Source organism: Tinamus guttatus, unplaced genomic scaffold, assembly GCF_059628265.1.
Source record: "Tinamus guttatus ecotype Peru unplaced genomic scaffold, ASM5962826v1 Tinamus_guttatus_pri_ptg000058l, whole genome shotgun sequence".
Classification (NCBI taxonomy): domain Eukaryota; kingdom Metazoa; phylum Chordata; class Aves; order Tinamiformes; family Tinamidae; genus Tinamus; species Tinamus guttatus.
Genome location: NW_028288592.1, coordinates 2,817,909 through 2,840,784, shown reverse-complemented (window position 1 = coordinate 2,840,784; position 22,876 = coordinate 2,817,909). Strand labels below are relative to the sequence as shown.

Genomic DNA, 22,876 nt, shown 5'->3' with positions numbered 1-22,876 from the left:
CAGAATTGTGAAAACAAACAAACAAACAAACAAAACGAGAACAACCAAAACTTAATTTCTTCAGGAAGGATTTGTATAAGCAGGTCATAATAACTTACAGGATGTCCTTTCATGGAAAGAAGAAAATACAGTAAAGGATTTGACAGAAGCTGAACATGGAAAAGGAAGCTAACAGAACATATCAGACAGTGAGCATCACAGTCTAAAATTTAAAGTGAGGGGCTAGACATGAGAGATGTAAAGGTAAAGGTGGTAAATAAAGATTAAAAGTTTAAACATGCTTTTAGGGGTGGACAGTGAAGTCTGATAATTAGCTCTTTTGAGCAGACTAAAGGAGAGAGGCTTATGTGAGATAAGAACTTACTTTTATCAACTGTAATCTTAACAGGCTATATTGGCGAAATCAGAAAAATAAATGAGACTAGACTGTAATGTGACATGGCAGGGAAATAAACACATAAAATAATTTTCTTAAGATGATAAAACTGGAAATTTTCAAAAGGATTTTGGCTGAGAGAAGATTTTAGCTGAGAAATAGAAGAGAATAGATCCAGATGCAACCTCAAGGCTGAATCTGTGTTACAAATACTGAGGCACCAAGGAACGGAGCTGCAGAGGGAAATTGTTGGTGCCAAGCGTCTGGTGTTCACCTAATTCCTGTTCTTTGCCCCAGCCTGGTCCCTCAGACGGAATGCCTGTAAGCAGTTGCAGGCCACTGGATCTCCCTTTTTCTATAGTGATACCTGAAAGGAATGTGGTTCATGGACTGCTTTGTAACACGAATCAAAATGGAGATGATCAGATCTGTTTCCTCACCCAAACTGAAAGTCTAATATAGGTGCAGTCAAGGTAAATCTTCAATGATAAAAATAAATGAGGAGAGACATTCTCCACAAGGAAAATGGAGTTTCAGGCTCAGAGGTGGAGGGGACAAAAGGGTAACACGAGACAGCCCTGGAAAAGCACATAGCACATTGTAAAAGCCCTTCTAAGTCATTTAGAGATGAATTACATTATGTCCCTGGAAAACAAACAAAAAGAAACTAGAAAGTTTTCAAGCCTACTGATATGACAGCACATTTATGTGAAAAAGGAACCTGAAGACCATATATGAGAAGGCTGACATAAGGGAAGCAGTAGAAAAAATTGCTGTCAAGGCACCTTCCTGGGTATTAAAAAAAATAAAATGAATGCAGTAACAAGCACTGGATTCATGTGATAGAAGACAGAATTTAAAAGGAATAAAGAACATGTTTTTAGGAAAGGCTATCCTGTTCCTAGATTTTTCCCGAGAAACATTTCTAAACAATGTTAGAATGAGAAAGCAAAATATAGCATAGAAGTAATGTAACACAAAACCCTTAGAATTAGGGACTGCTACGTGATTTTGCAGTCTGCAGAAGACGAAGAACAAGGAAATTTAACTGATATTGAAGAAAGAATCAAATGGAAATGTATCTTTCCCATCTCCAAAATACAAAAAAAAAAAAAAAAGAACACTATTGGCAGATAGGATTCTTACTACTACTGTCAGTTGTTAACTGGAGAAATGCACACAGTGCATGAAATGCCTACAGTGTGGTGTCATATGTGCCCTACCTGTCTCTGGTGAGTTTTCGTTCGTCGGTGGAGATGAAGGAATCGGTCACAGTCTGTACACAAATTCCCACATGCATTACATAAAATAATTGCAGCAGTTTCACCATCGTCATGGTTATCACACATCGGCTGGAAAAAATTAGGAAATACAACAAAATAATTCTTTATTAATTTTCTCTTTCCTTTCAACATCTGTCTTTATTCTCTCAAAAAGTGATGCAAGAAGATCCATAAAGGGCAATAGCAAGTTTGTTTGGACTATTAACTGTATCTTTAGAATAATCAGTATCTAAATGATTTTTCCTGGATACAAAAAGCCCCAAGGCGCTACATCAGCCCTTCTTAGATTTTGCATGATGCAGCAAAAACTTTTATTCAACGATATAATTGAGAAATCATTTTCAAGTAGCCTGAGTTACTCGAAAAGACTTACGTTTTACCGTGGGTTACATGTATCTTAACAGTGAAGTTCAGAGACATGAATACTGCAAAAAATGGACATGCAAGGCATTTATCCTTAATTACTGAAATAGGATATATTCACTCTGGTCAAGCACCTACACCAGCTCGTAGGTCATCCACAATGCAGACAGAATACACCCGAGGAATTTACATTCTGTCAGAATACTTCAAAATCCACTTTAAAATTTATTTATTCTATTGATATGACATATTTTTAATTCAACACTTAAATTCAGCGTTTCCCAGAGAGGTTGTGGAGTCTCCTCTGGAGATCTTCCAAACCCGCGTGGCTGTGACCCTGTGCCACGTGCTCTAGGTGTCCCTGCTGGGGCAGGGGGGTTGGACTAGACGATCTCTAGAGGTCCCTTCCAACCTCAACCATCTGTGATTGTGTGAACACAGACCCTGTACAAATACGAGTTCACTGACTGATATGCATATTTCTGAGAGTGACTTTCCACTGTGCTCCCAAAACATGTGGTTTCCATGATGTCACTAAAGCAACTTAGATCAGACCCCTTTCAACTGCATTCCCAGCAGGGAAAACACATAAATTACCTCCAAAAAAAATCAATACGGGGCTAGGCAATAAGGCTGGGGAATTTTAGACTGGGTTCAGCAGCGCCTGTCCCTGCTTGCCTGACACCCTGGCTGCTCCCCTACCTGCATTCCCCTAGTCCAGGTTACCCAGATTTCTGTCTTCTTCCTGCTTGCTACAAACTAGGCTTTGTTAAGGCTCTCTAATCCCCTACTGCTTGGTTCTGCGGAACGATACGGGCAGCTTAAAGCAATGGGGCACTCTTTCTAGAGGAAAAAAAAGATGAAATAAGTTCATTCTGGTTTCATAAAGTCTTTTTTTTTTTTTTTAAACTACGGAAACCACATTTCTGGTTGAGTTGTTTAGTTAGTCAACAAAAATCTCCAGCACAGACCTATCCTAAAATGGAGTTCATGCCATCTGCACTGCATAAAGCAAGCAGGGTCCTTATTTCATTTACTGGGGCTGCTACTTCAACCTCTCCAGAGAAGGCCTGACAGATAGTTCCAGACTGGGGCTCCAGTACCACTAGAAGAGATCTTGACTCATTCCATTTGATGTAGACCTATGAGCTTTTAAAGTGAGCATACCTATACCCACCAGGTGTTTGACTTATAAAGCCATTTCATTAAAAAATACATTGAAACAAAGTTGACATTTTAGGTAAAAAAAAAACCCTCAAAACTCCTGGGAAGCCAGAATTTAAAGATTAAAAAATAAATCTTCTCTGCTCATGATCTGGCAGAGACTGTTGTCAGGGTTCAGGTTCTTGCTTAGTTGGGCAATTTTCTGTATCTGATTTGCACAGAAGCTCTACAGAAGTTTCCTGACTTCCTAGAAAAAATTCTTTTTTCTTTTTTTTTTTTTTAATCAGCCCAGAGACCTTTGTATCCGCTTCCTTCATTCAGCAGCTACAGTCCTTGCTCTTAATGCAGCTCTATCTCCTATATTAATCTCCTACATTCTCTTTCTGTGTGCATTAAATTGCATCAGAGGTGTCTTCTAAGTAAAATCAACTGGTAGCAGGAAAGCACAGTCTTCCTTTGATTTCCACAGGGATTTGCCAAACCCAAATTATAGAGGCCAACTTCATTATTTTGCTCTTTCCTGATTCACATTTTTTTTTAAAAAAAGCTTCATGACACTGAAGAATGTGGACAGCAATTCAATCCATGCATCACATAAATCATAAATCCTCCAGGTGAATGTTGTATGTTTACTGTATTCAGACTGTTTTCCCCGATTAGAACATCTTTCTCTCCAGGGTAATCACTACCCAGGTCTGGAAGAAGAAGCTAAATCATGGAAAAAGGAAAGTTCTTGCAGACCACAGGAGAACTGAATCTTAAAACTACAATACAGATGAATAATATTATTATGTCACTGGGATCCACACAGAAAGGTGGAAGCTCTGATAGAGGATATGGTATTGACCAAGTCAGACTATGCTCAAAGTACATCCCACAGGTGTTGGAAAGCCCACACTCCATCTTGGATACTATTGAAATTGCCACCCTATTATTTTTTTTAATTTGGGATTTTCATTTTCTGAGCTGTGTGTGTCTAGAACACAGCATTTCCAACATGTATGTGCCACTTCCATAGAGGACGAGAGAGAGGAATAAAGTTAGGCAAACTTTTACTTTTCATTTGTTCTTAAATTCTTAGACCACTGAGTAGATTAAAACAGATAAAAAGGATATGAATTTCAGTCTCACCATCTGTTTCTGTTGTCCATCTTTTCCCATCCATCTTCCGGAGGACAATCTATCAACATGATCCTGATCAAGCACACAGAGGGATGCTAGAGCCAACCACAGCTATTGAAAGGGAAGGCAGAATTCAATGTTTTAGACATACTACATAACTCGCCCCAACATACTAAAAATATTAACTTTGACAGATAAGAACAGCATTTTTTTGGACTACCTTTTTCTCGAAAGTATGTTGCTTTATGGTCATAAATAGGCTAGTTATCACATTAGAGAGAAACAGTAAAGCAGTATCGAACACATCACACAGTAGAGAAATAGGGCAAATACAGGAAAACATTAACACTTCCATATCACTCCCAAACCTTACAGGCTTTGGGGGAAAAAGAAAATGAAGGAAACAGAACTGCCACAAAAAGTAGCTTTAGCCCACTTAGAGAAGCCAAAATTCCTATCACCGCTCCTGTGGTGGCAGGAATGTCATAATTTAAAAATAACCTGTTGAGGTTAAGTGAGCCCCAGTTTCCAGAGAAGAAAACGAAAAAGATAAGAAGAAAAAGAGAAAAAATAAGGTAAATAAATAATTTGCTCCAACTGCTTGCTATTAACTACTGTAAAAGCTAGTAGAGTTCTTACTCTAGTTGTTGCGATGCATCTTACTGGTGATCTGTATTCTTCTTCCATTTTGGTCAGAGCTATGATGGTTTCAGCAATTGCGTTTTTTGTTACACGGGACCAAGCTTCTGAGAGATGACCCTGTTAAAGAGGGTCATATGTACATATAGTTATATGTAAATGTCTAAAACTGTCCCTTCAAAACAGTAAGAAGAACTAAAACTGTAATTAGCTGCTACTAGCAAAGTTAGGTTAGGATATCAGGTTAGAACAGAAAAAGTCAGTCAGGGAGGACCTTGGCAAATCAGGTACTTCCAAATCAGACACACCTGATGAAATTCACCCTCAAATTCCTATAAATAACTACATATTTATTCCAAGTAGAATGGCCTAAGCAAAAGAACTGAAGACCTACAGCAACCTACTAAACAGCTGTTGGAGAACTCTTCAGGTATGTGGGAGACACTTGTTACACTGGCAACAACCCTTAGAAAGACCCCTGTCCTGAACAAGTGAACTCTTTTTTCCTGGTGTATGGTGCATCCTGTAAACTGAATGAAGTGGACAGCCTAAGGAAAACATATGGGCATTTATGTACAAGAGTCGCCAGATTAATCCTGTCATTTACTGTCTTTTGCAGATGACACTTTTTTAGTCCTATTTTTTTCATATGCAATTTCCGAGTGTGTTGAAAAAGCACAGAGAAAAATAATCCATCATGTGGTACCAACAAGAGAGCTTTTCACTCTAGCTAGTGGAGCAACTGAAGAGTACGTCATCATGTAGGGGATGAGACATACATTAATAGTAACAGTCAACTAAGGGTGAACTGTGTGATTCTGAAATCTTGTGGTCACAGTCAAGAGCAGCATTTGCAGGGAATTCCTACCCTGGCTCAGCAACATTGGAAAAGGATCTCCTTAGTGTAAAAACAGCAAATGCTTTAGAAAATTAAGTTTCAAATTTGAACATGTATCTGTTGAACAAGATGAAACAGAGGCAACTGAATAAAAAAATCTGGGTGATTTTGATCATTTCACTGAATAGGGTATAGAATTAAAAAGTATCAAACTCTACCAAACTACTTTTCTCTTTTCTCCTAATAAGCAGACACAAAGCCATCTTTTCCCTGATATTATTTCTGGGCAACAGCTGAAACATTTTTCACAAATTCTTCTGCCAAAAAAACTTGCCTGAAGCAGATACACCCATGGAAAATGTTAGCCCATATGATGAAACTAAAAAGCAACTATAAATGTAGACTTCAGTATGACTGAAAGAAGCTAAACTTAACAAGAATTTCCACACATAAAAACTCTATATAATTTTGTGAAGAAAACATCTTACTTCACAGACACTTTTTAGTTGGAGTTCTGAGTGCTCAAGACTCTTTAAAAACAGGCTTCTAAGTTAATAATGTAGAAAATAACACTGAATTTTTGTTTCCAGTGACTCATCCAAAAACTGGCTTGAATACTGGACAAATATCTAGCAGAACCAGAAGAGAACTCAGTACTGCTCCTAGGCCTGGAATCCACCCTTTTTCCTTCTCTACCTTTTTTTCTGTTTGACACGCTCACCTTTAACAGCTCAACCCAGTACTGACTATAACAGAGATTAATGGGAAAAAAAAGGTATTCTTCATTATACCCACCACACATTTAGAATTCAGAAACTTACTGCTGCCATATCTTTAATCAGTTTGATAATGATCTCTGAGATCTGTGTAGGTGTCGAGCCCTTCATCCACCAGTGGCTTTCACCCCGCCGAATATAGCTACAAAAAGACATTTTATAGTACATGAAATAATCACAAATAATTAGTTACTATGTGCCAAAATCTACTAAAAATACAGCACACATTCAGTATACAGCAATTTGTATCACTGTAATAACTGCTGACTCACACTGTCAAAAAAGTGTTATACAAATTTTACACATTATAAAACAAAGAGTATAAAAACGCAAAGCATATAACTGACGTTTATTTTATGCTATTAGCTTGTAATATAATTCTTTTTAACAAACCTGGAATTGAAAATCATCGGAAGTGTGACTGTAGTAACTCCTTTGCCTGCAGTAGTGCCAGCTGTTCCAGTTATAGTAGTTCCTTTGGCTTTTAGCTGTACGGTGAGAGCTTTGGCAATGCATCCCAAAAACATGTCCAAGATACCCAGTTTATTCCAATCCCCTTTCTCTGTTGAGTGAATGATATCACTTATATCTGCTGGTGGAAGGGATTTCACACCTATGATACTGGCCAGGCGACTAGGGGTTACTTCAGGCAAAACACGCCTTAGCAGTGATGTTACCTAGAAGAAGAATCAAAACACCAACACTCTTATCCAGACAGCTGGGAGGTTTCAGGCAAAATTAAATAAAATCCTTTTCCTTCTTCAAAGGCTATTTCTTTGAGAAGGAATTAATTTGTTTTCTACATTTAACTCATGCCCGTAAGAAGTTTCTTTCTTGCTTTGAAGTACAATATATACTCAATTCTAGTTTATTTGCTATTAATAAACTGAGATGAGGCCTAAACATTTCAGGGCCAATCTCACTTGAACAACACTTGAATTTAATATAGTTTTAATAGTTTCATAGCTTTTATACTTTTAAAAATATGCTTGGTTTTGACCTTAGCCGTTTGGACAACTGCTTGCACAATACAGACAGTTTGCACAGTTTGAAAGTTTATTTTTTGGCGTTTTGTTTTCCTTTTGAAAAAGATGTTGTTGCCAATGGCTGTGGAACTAACAGGAGCTGTCTCGAAAGGATCCACTTCAGCCTCACCAAGTGGTGAGGTGGAGAATGGAACCGGATCAGCACGTGTTTCTTTACACTGAAAGGGCTAGGCCTGAACGAGTTCTTTTCTTCTCGTTATTCCCAACTTGCCATACTCTTCAACTGATTGTGATAACATTTTGAAGCAAAAAATCTGAAACTACACTTCACGAAAGATAAATCCGGGCACATACTATACTATCGAGGACATTATGTTATCTTGAAGGTTTTCCTAGCAATACCAAGTGAGAGGAGGAAGAGGTGGCTCTCACCTGCCGCTGCACCCTGGGAGAAGCCGTGTGGAGCAAGGAGAAGAGATCCTGGAGCAGGGTGAGCTGCTGAGCCAGGTACTGCCGGCCCACGTTGGAGCCGCTCAGGGCGAGCACCATGGAGAGCAGCTCGAAGCAGTAGGCGTCGGAGGCCGCGTCCTCGTCGCTGGGCTGCGAGTTGGCGTTCTCCTTGCTGGAGATGGCGTGCTCCCACTCCTCGCGCACGCGCGTCGCCTCCATGCGGATGGCCTGCACGATGTGGGCGCACACCTGCCACGCACGGCAGCGCCGTTACACCACGGCAACTGCCCACGGTGACATCTGAAACACGCTCGTGACTGACACCAAACCAACGCGGCCAGGAAATTGGGCCCGCCCTTAAATTACTTTTCTACATAAATTCAAATTTACATTTAATATTTGGATTTGATACTGGATTTGTTCACCTTCATTCTGAAAAAAAAATCCTTCAAGTAAATCTTTTTTAAGTACCTGCCTTTACTTTTAATATAAGATTCAGATAAAAATAAAAAAAGAACAGAAAGTAGTACATGTAGTCAACACTGTTGAAATAACTACTTATAATCTCTGTATTGCCTACTATTTAGGAAGTTCAAGAGATTTCAGAAAGCTTTTTTCATATTGAACATGTTGAAAAAGTTTATTAAAAGATTTTATCAAGAAGTACAAAAGTAATTGAAGCAACAAATCCAGGCTGTCACTGACTATGCAGAAAGGAATTATTTAATAATATACTGACTATACTGATTCTCTTTTGAAGCCTGTAATATATCAAACCTAAATATCTGCGATGGCAGAAACAGTGAGAAAAGATGTTGGAAGAACCTAAACTCTAGAACTAAATCTGTTCTGGCCTATTGTCATGGGACTATTATGAAGAAACAGGAGTAAGTAGCATTTACAACTCAATTCCGTAACATTTTAAATTGAGGTTAATGGAACATTTTTTATCCTACTAATATGGATTTTTTTCCAGTATCAATCTCAGCAGAGTTTTATAAAAAACCCACCCACATACATACTTAAAAACATAAACCAAACGTTGATGAGAACAAGAGAAATTCTAACTGAAAACATCAAACAAAAAGTTCCATATTTACTGAAAAAAGAGCATATTTATAACGATATATACAGAATTTAAGCATTCAAAGCATTGAAGAATGGGCTTACCTGCTTCTGTAAATTTGTCAGTTTGCTCCGGCTGAATATGATCCCTACCATGTGCTCTTTCAGGTCTGCATCTGACGTTGCCTTCATATAAAGGATATCCAAGGTTATATCACAAGTTTCAAGAACATTTCCTAATTGCAGTGGCATTTAATATGAAACACCAACAATATTTGTTCTAAAAACCTGCAGCTTTTTGTTACCCAGAAAAAAAGATACATCAGCAAGATCAATCTAATTATGGCCAATAACATGTCTAAGATGCATTTCTTTTCTTCCAGTTTTATAAGGCATGAAGTTGGAGGATGAGAGAAATAGTTAACAAAATAATTAATAAGTATAGTAAGTGAAGCATAGTTACCCAAGAGACAGTTTCTCTGTGTAGCTGAATACATTCACTGATTGAACTCTTATAAAGCAGCAAACATACTTTGCAGTTTATGTATTTAAATGGTTCCCAAAATTGGGAAACACGGTAAGAGTAATCATTTTTTAAAAAATTCTCTGTGCTACAGAATGGGCAAAAAAATGCTGTGAGGAGGTTAAAATTTTTGGCTCAACAACACTTTCTGTACATGAAAATCCTTCTTAACTAGATGATAGTAATGAGGCTTTTTATTTTTCAATTGTATCGTACTAAAGGGATAAGCTATGCAGAATATTCTGGCACAAAATACTAGACAGCATATTGTTTACAGAGGGAGGATTTGGATATCTTAAATTGTAAGATATCACTCTTCTATCCTTTGTAGAGCTTGTGAAAATATATTCAGCAACTGATTTTAGCCAAGACAAGTTTACAGGGGAATAACAGGTAGTTTCTCAAATTCAGAATTATCTGCATGCTAAGTTTCAAAGTAATAATGTAAAACAAAGTGACTTTATATTTCAAGCAGAATAATACGGTTACGTTAATACTGTTAGGATGATCGCCAACAGTTATTATAAAAATATTTTTCAGCACATAAAGCAAAAATCCTTGGAAAAATATTTTAAAAAATGTTTCTTCTAAATATGGTAGACTGCTTGTTATGAAATGTATATACTGAAAAACAAGAATGAGAATAATTGCAGAAGGTTCCCTGAATAACTGGGCATGAAGGTATCATTCAAAACCAGTAAATACAAATAAATAAAGACAAATCAGAAAGTAATGTCATTTTGGTAATCCCATTTTTAAAAAGTCACTTGAGAGCTATAAAGAGTGCAAAAGAAAATTTGACAAGATCGATTAGGTGAGTAGCATGACTTTCATATGAACAAAAAATAAAAAAACCAAGGCCAAGCTTGAGAAAGACATCACTGAAGGAGAGGACTTTACAGAGGTCTTAGAAGTCCTCTATAAAAAATGACACAGTGAAATGAAAAATAAAGGTTTCATAAAAAATGTGGCAAAGGTAAGCACAAGAAAAAGAGAAGAGCTAGGAAACTTAATTAACCTGCCACACAGAAGGTATAAGAAGAAGAAAAATACAGTTTTCCAAAATGAATAATTAAATCGTGCAAATTATTGCCACATGATACCAGGTAAGGCAAAAGTATAACTGAAAGGAAAAAAAACATCCCAAACATCAACAGATCAAGTAATCTCTTTTGAGAGACAAGATTCTGGGAACGAGGGACTTCTGGATTGATCATTACTGCAGCTTTTAAGTTCTTCTGTAATTGTTTACATAATTTACACTACGATTGGTACAGTGTTTCCACTAAATGAAAATGGCCCAATTCAAATTTACTAATGAAAATTATCAACAACTTTTAAAATAATATGTAATGGTGACAGTTTTCTACTATTTTGATCTGAAAACTATATGGCTTGAAGACAGGACACATGCTGAAAATTATCCTGGGTAACTTTTGCAGCAAAGTAGTATTGAGAGAATACAAATAAATACATTGTGTACTTTTTCCTCTCCTTCTGGGGAAGACAACAGTGCTTTTTCTTCTTGCTCTGGGGTTGGCTCAGCATCTCCAGATATGAGTTTTCCAAATACCTGGAAGGAAGACAAGGACAATTAGCTTAGAGAAACTCACAGAGATGTGACATTTTACATCAGAACAAAGAGCACCAGAAGTCAAAAAATATACAGCAACTTTCACATTCTTCAATATTTTACTGTGTAACACAGTGACAAAATCAGACCTGGGATGTAATAAGTCGGAACACCCGCAGCGTCTCGGATTCACAGTTCCTTTGCTGAGTTACACTTGCTGAAATCTGCCCTGCTATTTTAATGCTTTCGCCATCTTTCCATCCAAGAATTTTCACTTGCCGAACTCTTAACGTGTTCTCTGGACCCTTCAATTCAATTTTGATGATGTGATTATCACCGCCAGGAAGTTCACTTGTCACCCAGCCAATATGTCTCGAATCCAAGTCTACCTATTAAACAGGAATATAAAGATGGGAACTGACAACACAATATCAAACATATAATTCACCTACATCCAAAGCAAACCCATTATACACTTGTGGACCAATACACCACTTGCTAAGGGATTCTCATTCTATTTTTTTTTCTTTTTTAATAATGTGATGAAGAAGGTATATGATGCATGAACTAGGGTATAGCGTGTGAGTGTGTTTGAAGATAAAAATCTTGTGGAAAAGTGTAGGACGACTGTGTAAGCAAGGAGGAAGCAAAGCTCAGTGAAGGCTTGCCTGTCTTCTGGGAGTGAACAACCCATGGGAACTCCTGGGCTTTGTGTTTGGGAAGACAGAAAGCAGGCCAGGGAGTGAACTGGCAATTAAACTGTGTGAATGGCGAAAGTCAAGTGCCTGAGCTCTGCCTTGCCCTTAGTTTATTTAACTGGATAGACAGATATAGCAAGTAAGTCTACTCTCAAAAAAAAAAAAAGGAAAAAAAAAAACTACCTACACTGCAGTTACATTGATTCTCCAAGAGACTGCATGTATTTATACTCACAAATATATATACACATACATTTTAGATCTGTCTACATATATATGCATACCCATTTCACTATCTGCATACACATTTTCACTACACTTTCTTCTGTTTATAATGCCTTTTGGAGCTGCATTTATGTCCTCTGAGAACACAGAAGGGAGAGAAAAAACAAGCCAGCTCTCTCTAATTTTCACTATTCAAAATTTCTGCATTTTCAGATGCTATAACAGTAAAGTAAAAAGGCTTTAAAACACCTAAAGACAATGTTTCCCCTGATGAACTTTACCACTAGCTGTCAATAGCTGTTACTAGTGAAACGATAAAAGTTCTGAGCCCCAAATGACGACAGACCATTTGAAAGCTTATTATATTTGATGGGACACATTGATTTCAAAGTATGAAACACTGTTCCCATTAAAAAACAAACAAACAAACAAATGGGCATCTATCATTTGATTTAGGAGCAGAACACCAAGACTGAATTCTGTTATGAATGTGAGTCTCTGGACAAAACACTTCAGCTACTTGAAGCTGAAAATTAAAAATTTCAAGGAAAAGTGTGACTCCTAATATGCATTAGAAAATGTATCTTGAAAATTCAAGCTAAAAAATTGAAGACAATTTTTTATTTTCTTCCTCATGTATTGTTGAACTTGGGCTGACTCTAGCTACATTTCTCTAAAGGAAACTGAATAGCTAGATAAAAAAAGAAATGAAATAAAAAAGTGCAATACCAATGAGCTGAGAATCTGAATATCAACAATATCTAATTGTTTTGGAGGTATTATGTGGAGGAATAACATTAAAAGAACCCAGTCTACTGGACTTGTAAAACACAGCTAAGATAGTCTGTTCAGAAAGTTATCTACTCAAAGCCTTATCCTTTCACCTCTGGCAATTAAAATGATATTTGGTATGTACCAAATTCAATTCTGTCCCTAATAACAGTATTTTCCATGGACATAATAATGCAAAGCATTTTGATGCTTATTATAATAAATAGAAATTATTTGCCCAGAAAAACTGTGGTACATGCAGCCAAAAAATGAATGCGTTTTTATCCCTGTCAGCTATTAAAATGGCTTACCTGCTTTATTCTGCAGAGATCTTCTACTGCCTTACCAGTCAGGAAAGTCATTGAAGTCACTTTGTTCTGCAGCAGACAAACAAAACAAGAAACAATTTAACTGTACAGCTGAGGACCATTCTGGTGATTTTCTCCATATTAATAGAATGCATATTTAAAAGAGGGACAAACTGTATTATTAAGAAAAAAAATTTAAGAAGTGATCAACAAAAAAAGACAAGAAAAATTCCAAAGTGTAACTGCCCAAAAAATAAAAATATTCTTCTCTTTGCTTTAAAAGCTGTAGTTGAAATAAAGGTATATTTGCAACATTACAGTATAGATCTATCAATGAACATAATGTAAAGATTGAATCATCTCTTTTTGTTGGCAAATTTTGGGATATTCCACTACAGCCTGTTGGCATTATTATGATAGCTTGAGATAGTCAAATTAAATGAAAGCTTGTTATATTAAAGTATGTTGTAACTTCCCCTGTGTTTAGCAACTCTATGTTTTACAGAGCATCACTACAGTGCATACGACAAGTTGACAGAAAAAGAAATTTTGAGGTTGGACAAATTAGACAGTTGCACTTAGTGATAGTCAGAAGCCTGGAAAATAGTTTGGTATATTGTAAAAACCTCTTTATTTGGATTATTCTACAGAAATCATAAGGAAGAATGGTAAATGGTGAAATAATTTGAACTCTTAAAACACCCCTGAAATGCAGCATGCCATTGAGAATTAAGTTTTCCAGTATCAGGTTCTTGTAAACTGTAAATTTAGTTGAATCAGTCTATTCATAGTAGATACAGATTTTAAAACTACAGGAATTACAAACTTTATTTTTTAAGTATGAACTTCTGAATTAGAATTCCAAATGCTGCCAAAGCTGCCAAAGAAAATGGCAGCTTTTGATTGATGAATATATACAGCTTTGATAATGTAGTTTTGATAAGAAACATTTTGCTGTCCACTTACCCCGAGATCTCTGGAATTGTCTACATGAACACACACATAACGAGCATTGATTCCTTTTACACAGTTAATTGTGATGTTTTTAGTTTTGTTTTTGTCTTCATCTCCTGACTCCCAAAATGTTTCTGTAGACCCATCTGTTAAGCTACCGATCATGGCAGGTCGGCTTGATGTTTTAATGTCAACAATGCTTGTTAGGTCTTTTAGACAAACCACGATACACAATTCCTGTGAAAACAAATGAGAAACTGTAAAATATCTGGAATTAAGCCCACATACCTACATTGTCTATACTTTTGAAAACTAGGCAGATAGTTGTTGTGACGATTACACTCCCTAAATTAATGAAGGAATTTGTCATAGGTTATTTGTTATAGGTTATTCACCTCTTGAACCAAAGGATATACTAATAACTAAATACAGTAGTAAATACCTAGAACAATTCATAAATGGAAGAAAACACTTTGTTCATTAGGAGTTATTTGTTTGCTTTCAGAATAAATGAAGAAAAAATGCATGAAAAATCACACGCTGGACACACTCAGTGTTCAAGATAACTGTTTAAACAATGGACTAACATAAACACTGCTGTAAAAGGTAGGTTCAGGTTGAGGGACAATATTTGAAACTTTAAAGCAAAATATGAAAATCTGAACATCAAAAAGATTCTAATCTTTAATTAAAACTATCTGATTACAGGGACTAAAAGTTTTTCCAAATTAATCACTATGTTTGCAATAAAGGTGTAACACTTGCCTGATTCATGACTTCAAAACCAGACTGTATGCTGATACTAAAGCTCTCTTCACTATCCCCATCATCAGATTTAGATAAAATATTGTTGATATGATGGAAAACATTGCTCTGATGTAAGAATTGATGATCAGATTGTTTGAATTTGAGACTCCAGCATCTGAAAAAAAAAAAAAAATTGAACATTGCTTAAGAGACAGACCTTAACGGCAAAGTTATTAATTGCATTTTTGCTTCTCAAAATGTTTTTATAAACATTTAACTTCCTTTTTTTTTCAGGATCACAACTGTTGCTTTGTTATTTTGAGAAAGAGGTGCGTAAATTGTATCTTAACCACAAATATAGGATTACTTAATCTGTATTTAAGACAAATACACAGGAAAAAAAAATCAGAGAGCTTATGGAAGGATGAAAGGATGACAGGCTTTTCAAGCAAATATTAAGTTAACTTGCATGTACACACATATACTATGGTATATTGCAACAATATTTTTTTGAATAGAGGATACACTACAGAATTTAAGATCAAATTCATTTTCACTCTTCAAAATCTTTTATATCATGTGTGAGGAAGTACATGCTCATTTCTACAGACAAATTAAGGTGTATTGAACTTCTGATCTACCATGCAAAATCCTTTCCTCGCTACTGTTAAGACTCTTTGAGCCCCCCTGAAGAACCTCCCTAACTCGTGCTTACCTTAAGGCCATTTGCTGCAGCGCACTACCACTGGGAAGGGACATCATCAGATCAGAGATTGTCTGCAGGAGACGATGGAAAGTGTGGGGTAACGGGTGAGCTGCTTCACCAGCAATCACTATATCTGACAGAGGATGTTCACATACTCTTGTGTCTTTCTCCTAAGATGTAATGGAATTTGTTAATATACTTTCAAGCCAAAAAAAAAGCAAAATAAATAGGAGTAAAAATGCTTACAGTACTCATTTTGAGGATAATTGCAGTAATCCTATAAACTGCCTCTTCGACCTGCACCTTTTTATAGCTCTTGAACACACCACCCAGTCCCCTGCAGGCACCATCATGCTTGGTACATGCAAGCCAACTTCCTCATCCCATATCAACACAGTTTCCTCCTCATTTCTTCTGCAATCCTTTCACCCCTGTTCAGCAATACATATGTACATAAATACATACATACTTTCTTTCCTCTCACTGCTACTAAGGATATTTGTTGCCACAAACAGTTTTCAAAACCAGGTTTTCTTCTTTTGACACTTTTGAGTATTTTTCCCTAGGTTCCTGAGGGTGGACAGCGTAGGATTTACTTCTTCCCCATATAACCCATTTTCAAAATGACCCACATTTGTAATTACTCTAAGAGGGGCTGCCTTTTTTAATCATGAGCATCATCTCTCATTGTTCCTCAAAGGAGGTGATGCCAAGGATGAAAGCCACAGAGTCTTTTATAGATGATATAATATATAACTTTATATATTCTATAATTACACAGAATTATATATATATTAGAAAATATACATAATTAGAAAAAATATATAAAACATATATATGTAATGTATATTTTACATATATATATATATAAAAGAACAAAGGGATTTTCCCACTCTAGTTGTACTGCTATAATTACAACTGGAAAACCTCAGCGCAGTAAAGCTATTAGTTTTATTGATAATGATGAAAGAGAGATGACTAACAAAAATACCACCTAACTGCAGCCTGTCACAATTATGAAAATTAAAAATGTTAGTTTTGTTAATACTAAACATTTTTTTAACAAAAATTCTGTTAGGAACACTTTTATTAGCTAATTTTCTCAAACATATTAGAAAAAAAAAATCAGGCTGAGAATTTTTTTTTTTTAGAGGGTCAAATTTTCTGTACAACCTGCAGGACAACAAGACTATCTGGACTTTTGAAATATTTACCTCTTTAGGATAACAATAAGATATTTACGACAGGAGAAAGGACTAGTGCACTATGCTCAGTTCCTGAAGGGATCCATTTAAAAAGAATTTTAAAGTCATAGAACGGTTGAGGTAGGAAGAGACCTCTAGAGATCCAACTAGTCCAACCCCCTCCTGCTCAAGCAAGGTCACATACAGCAGGCAGCACAGGACAAATTATCCAGTCAGTTATCCAAGGACAGTTCCAACCGTAGGTATTTGCCTTGCCCCGAGTATCCCAACTAGACAGTTAACGTCCTGCTCCCTCCTGCCTCCGCTGTAGTCAGGGCTCTGTCACCCTCACAGTAAAGAAGTTCTTCCTCACATGGAGATGGAACTTCCTGTGTTTCAATTTGTACCCATTACCCCTTGTCCTGTCACTGGCCACCAGCGAGAAGAGTTTGGCCCCATCCTTCCTACATTCTCCCCTCAGGTACTTGTACATGTTGATCAGATCCCAAACAGGCCCAGCTCAAACACCATCTGGCTGTAGCACAGGGGCTGGACTAGATGATCTCTAGAGGTCCCTTCCAACCTCAACCATTCTGTGATTCTGTGATTCATTTGCTTTAAATGGATTGGACATTATCCCTTGGATCTATCCATTTTTTTTTTAATTAAACCCTTTCTCATTCTAGATTCCCATCCCCATTTTTTCAAAGTTCAACACTGGATTTCTCACCAAACCCTAATGCATTAAAAAAATCCAAATATTTTGCACACAAATTAATCCTAATGCTGGAAAAGTACCAAATGACTGTCATAGATTTGTTACATATTGTGCATACATTTATGATAGCTTTTTTTAAAAATATGATTACACTACTGAAGGAAGATGGAGGATTTGAATACACATCACTTGAGCTGTATTTAGCTGTAAATTGCTGCCAGTTTCTAGCATGCCATAAAATTACTCATCCTAGTCAGCTGTTCAAGGTGATATTTTGTAAGGCCCCCATTCATTATAGTAAAAAGAAGCCCAAATAAAACAGAAGTAGCATTATTTTCCATTTCTTTTTATTCTCCTTTATCTTCCAATCAGTAATTATCGCAACTACACATAAAACAGCATTTATTTGGGAATTTATATATTTAAATAGAGGCTCTTATTTTGGAGGCTAAGTATAAGGGCTGGTGGGAACACAGCAGTCCCACTGCTCCAGCAACGTTTCTGAGGTGCCAGCTGAGGTCACCACGTGGGAGAAGACACACGGAGCACTCAAAGGTATCATGGATGGAGCTAGTGACAATCAGCTTTAATGAACATGTGCGAACACTTGCGGCTCCTAAAACCAAGTATGTAGAATTATAAATCTGCAGGTTGATATAACGTTCAAAAGGTGGTATCACACACAATTTAGAATGAGATTTTAGACACTTTGTAGATAAAAATGTACTGGAACTGAAATGCTGAAAGGAGTCATTTCAGAACTTCTAATTTCAGAGCTGGATTAATTTTGAAGGGATAGAAATCATTATCGTTATCAGGAGTGCTAGCATGATCTCTTGAAGTATTCAAGGTGGATAGGATAATGTTTTCAACAATTCCAACTAAACCTAGAGACCTTTGGAATGTTGAATGTTGTGTTAATTGCATCATCTCATATGCTAAATTTTGCAAACTATGTATTTCCCTAGAGTGTTGAAAGACATAGCATATAGAAAAAAAAAAGCTCCTCTGCAAAACATTTTCTTTCCTTTTTTTTTTCTTTTTTTCTTTTTGAGTGGGGGAAATAAAGAGCAAACAGAAATTTTTTTTGTTGTTGTTACTGGATTAGGAAATGTGCGTTTGCATTTTTTTTCTTAAGCTGTTTGAATATGCTTAAGAATAATGTATTTAAACACTGGAATTTATCAGCACACAAAATTTGGCATTTTGAGAGCGAGAATAAATTGAAAGGGTTCAAGCACACACTGTATGATTTAAGATCAAAAAAATTTCATTCCTTAATTAAATTTGTCCTACAAAAATGAGGGTTAAGGCTTCTTCTTTGGCATACTAAAATATTTCTAAATTGTTTTCAAAATAAATAAAGATATGGCACTTATGGAAGGTATGCTGAATTTCACATACTTGTTCTGCATTTTCTTTATTTGATTTATTTTCTTCATCTTCCTCCTCTTCAGGTTCTACAGGTGCAGGTGTCAAGGAAGCCACAAAATGCCACAAAATGTCATGAAGAGAAGTTGTTTGAATGACATTACAAAGAAGCCAGTTAAAAGCCTAGAATAAAATACATGCCAAGAATTATCAATTAGCTAAGAAAAGCTTAGCAAAAGCAAAAACTATCTTTTAAATATCTTAAATAGGACATGAATAGATATGTTTGGAAAGCCAAACAGTAACACAGAAGTCTGAAAATAAGGCCCTTATTACAAAAATAAGTTATTTAAAAAGCTTTAACAGCAAAAAAAACCAAAGCCCTTATGTATTTCCAGATTTTTTTTTTTTTAGGATGAGGTGGCAGCACTGCTTATTACTCAATTTGTTTAAGAAAGTAACGATTATATTCTTAATTTACAACCTTGTAGGCTGAGGTTTGATTACCTTGTTTCATTTCTGCCACTGACTGAATTAATTTTAATTATTCAGTCACTTTCAAAAATTGAATGTAGTGGGAAAAAAAAAGTTTTCAAAATTGCAATATTCTTACATTCTTCTTTCCAAAGCTGTAAACCTTTTGTGCACGGCAGTTCAGACCTGAAACTTGACTGACAGTGCTTATAGGAAAGAAGAGATCATTACTTAAACTGAAAAAATGCACTTATTCTTTTACAAGTTGTAAGCATTTGAAAAAGCTCTGATTCGATATGAACTTGACCTGAGCTCAGCTGAAGTTTAAAATAATATCCCACTGAGAGAGAATGCCTCTTGCAGCTTTCATTGCAGTAACTGATCTTAGCTATTCATTTGGTGACTCATTCACTATATAACTTGGGCAGCACTCACCCATTTCAGGTGGAAGTTGTAAACTACCCAGGTATTATCTGCACCAAAGCATAAATATACCATGGTAGAAGACTTACAGGTAAAATTAAGTGTGCCTGACTTTTAGAGCTAATAACACAACTAAGTGAAAATTTAAGGCTCACTGATGCAAGAATTCAAAATCAGTAACAGATTTCTTTTATATATATATATATACATATATATATATTTGTATATATAAACTGTTTTAAAACATATCTAACATTGAAGTTACTAATCTCTTATTACAGAAGGATCCATTAATACATTAATACCTCCATGGCAAAGACCCGGCAAGCAGATTTCCGTAAGGCCTGTTTCATTGCTATTTCAAGTCCTTCCAGATCATGATGCTGGATTACAAATGCCAGTACTGGCCACTGGAAATTTCTCTCTCCTTTGGAAAGAGAGCTGTGGGCGGAGATTAACCGAGAAAGTTCAGGAGATGGATGTCTCAGGAGAGAGGACCCCACTTCTATTTAAAAGCATAAAAATACGCATACATTAGATTCTTTGTGCAGTGTAACTTTATAACCACAGTAAAAACAAAACGCAAAAGAGCCATCATAGTACTTATATTTTACATATTTCAAAATTGCAGTTATTCCTGAGCTGTTCTTAGGCTAATCCTATGCGATTAAAAGTTCATAGTCATTAGCAAAAAGAAAGAAAAGCCATTGCATCTATTTATAACATTTTTTGTCTGCAATTGCCAAGAACTGCAAATCCAATGCTGTGTTTTTTCCCTGATTCACGTATTTGTTCTCTTACCTGCATCTCCACTGTTGACTCGTCTCCTGGGGATCGCCTTAACTCGTGCTGGTAGAATTGAGTGCTGCTTGTCATATTCTGACGCAACAACCGAATACGATCTCTGAAAGACCGTACGCTTTGCAAGGTCCGTATCTGTTATTGGACTGGTTTCCAAACTACAAAGAAATCAGTGAAGTTATAGACACAGTAGTAAATATAATACTCAAGTAATACATATGTATTAAAGAGAGGGGCATGCATTTCATAACGACAATACTACTATTGTATGGAAGTTTGTCTAGTAATTGTTACATTACAGGAAAGCACCATGCATTAGAATTACACACGATGAAAAAACATGCAGATATCATATAATTACAGTGCAGTAATTCATTGCTTGCAGTAATTCATGCAGTCCCATGAATTTAGGTTTTTTTTCAGAGAAAATGCACTCAGATAATCCCTGAAATTTTAGACAAATTTTGCCCTGGCAATACATGTGAAAACACCTATGATGTGACTTTTAAATATGCAAGCCAGCTGAAATTTAGACATCTATGTAATGATAACAGTTTCCAAAATCATGAGCCTTAAAATCCCTTTTCAACTGCTATGGCTACCCCTCTGACATGTTTTACTCCTTACCTTCAGTAGACTTCTTACAATCTGCAGAAGAACTCCCAGCTTATGCTCTCCCTATAGACCTCAGGACCATGGTGTCCACAGTTTTAATAACGAAATATACCCATACGATGCACTCTTAAGGAGTTTTGTTAGAAACATTCTATTTCTGAAAAGACTATATTGTAGATTGCAGCATTTGAATACACTTTTTTTTTCAGTCAGTGTAAAATACAACAAATTGAAACAAAAACAGAATAATAGTATTTTTGCTTCATTTTGTCCTTGTTATAATACTAGAGATCACTGTTTGACATCTGAAATAAACCCAAGCATCAAAGGTGATTCTGGACTATTTAGTAACCTTTCTCACTGAGGCAAAACAAGGAACTCCATAACTACTTCAATTAGATTATGGTAAGCTCATTTAGGTGGGAAATTCACTTCACCTAACAGAATCCACCTAGCAATACTGGTATTAGATATCACTAAGCTCTCACTTCTTTGGTGAAATTTTTAACTTTCCACCAAAATCTGATCCCTTATTCAGTTTTGAGTCTGGAAAATTTCATTTGTCTCTACACGGAGAAGTAGACCTGGAGTAAGGATGAATTTTTCTCATACCTTAGTATGCTAAGAGTGATTTATCAATTTCAGAACAAACATTTTATTTGTATTTATGTTGTGAAATCAAGGCTTTTCCTTGAGAGAAGCAGTCCACCTGCACTGTCCCTTCCAGTTTTAAATCAAAAACGAACAGCTGATGTGCAAACGTAGCAAACTGAGCGTGAAAATTCACCTGACACTGCCACAATTCACTGAGGATATTTTTGTAGTTATGATTTATTATGTTAATTGTCTTTTTTTTTTCCTGAAATTTCAAAAGATTGTTCTGGGCTGACTTGATATTTTACCTACTTAACTACAATAACATTTCACTTTTTTCTTTTTTTAACTTTGTGTTATGCTAATATTTTAGCATCTGTATGTAGAACCTAGAATTACAAGGAAGTACCTTGGGGGCATAGATTTCATGTTACTCTCTGCTGGCTCTTCAAAGACATTAGGGCTTGCATCAGGAGTAACAGAGATGTACGGTGCAGGTACTGAGGTTGAGCGCAGGTACCTCATCTCATCCTGGAAGAGGTTGTCATCCTGGTACCCAGCGAAGTTTTCATGATGGTGCCTGCATGAAATTAGAACTTTAAATCAGCATTAAGCCTAGAAGTTACTAAAACAAAGATGCACACAAGTCCTTTGCAAATGCAAATAATCAGCTTACACTATTCATTTACTGTTCACCAAATGTATTGAAGCTAGTTGTGATTTCCATGTCTTAGTGTAAACCATAATGTCATTTTACTGCCTTTAAGCTGCTTTTAATTACCTTGCTAATGTCTGTAGATAGAGACATGGCATTTTAATGGGAAAGTCTTCAGAAATTCCTTCTTTGACACTAGGAAGTTGAGACTGAAATGTTTTTGCAGGGTGATAGCAGAGGATACTGGGCTCAGCAGCACTACTCAGTGACAGCAAATACAGTGCATTAGCTTTAATCACTTGATGAGCTTCCATAGTTGGCAAGGCACGAGGAGTTTTAACTTGCATTGGTTTTCTCCTAGATTGTTTAATCTAGAAAAATAAAAAAAAAAATAGTATATTTAATTTATACTTCATCCTAGGAAAAGCTGACAATGTCACTTACAGGAAAGGTGTTTGATTTTTCCTATTATAA

General features: G+C 36.1%; 1 protein-coding gene across 1 annotated transcript in view; it reads right to left on the bottom strand.

Moving 5' to 3' along the window:
• Nucleotides 1–22,876, bottom strand: part of MYCBP2 (MYC binding protein 2) — a 180,299-nt gene that overhangs the window by 8,348 nt on the left and 149,075 nt on the right. The window contains exons 61-78 of the mRNA XM_088540301.1: nucleotides 22,529–22,773; nucleotides 22,157–22,327; nucleotides 20,539–20,696; nucleotides 20,043–20,242; nucleotides 18,874–19,023; nucleotides 15,577–15,737; nucleotides 14,880–15,036; nucleotides 14,127–14,351; nucleotides 13,164–13,229; nucleotides 11,308–11,547; nucleotides 11,060–11,158; nucleotides 9,168–9,248; nucleotides 7,980–8,246; nucleotides 6,955–7,238; nucleotides 6,607–6,703; nucleotides 4,948–5,067; nucleotides 4,318–4,419; nucleotides 1,600–1,728 (exon numbers count right to left, since the gene is read on the bottom strand). Coding sequence (XP_088396427.1) covers nucleotides 1,600–1,728; nucleotides 4,318–4,419; nucleotides 4,948–5,067; nucleotides 6,607–6,703; nucleotides 6,955–7,238; nucleotides 7,980–8,246; nucleotides 9,168–9,248; nucleotides 11,060–11,158; nucleotides 11,308–11,547; nucleotides 13,164–13,229; nucleotides 14,127–14,351; nucleotides 14,880–15,036; nucleotides 15,577–15,737; nucleotides 18,874–19,023; nucleotides 20,043–20,242; nucleotides 20,539–20,696; nucleotides 22,157–22,327; nucleotides 22,529–22,773 — 2,952 coding nt within the window. The remainder of the gene's footprint in view (nucleotides 1–1,599; nucleotides 1,729–4,317; nucleotides 4,420–4,947; nucleotides 5,068–6,606; nucleotides 6,704–6,954; nucleotides 7,239–7,979; nucleotides 8,247–9,167; nucleotides 9,249–11,059; nucleotides 11,159–11,307; nucleotides 11,548–13,163; nucleotides 13,230–14,126; nucleotides 14,352–14,879; nucleotides 15,037–15,576; nucleotides 15,738–18,873; nucleotides 19,024–20,042; nucleotides 20,243–20,538; nucleotides 20,697–22,156; nucleotides 22,328–22,528; nucleotides 22,774–22,876) is intronic.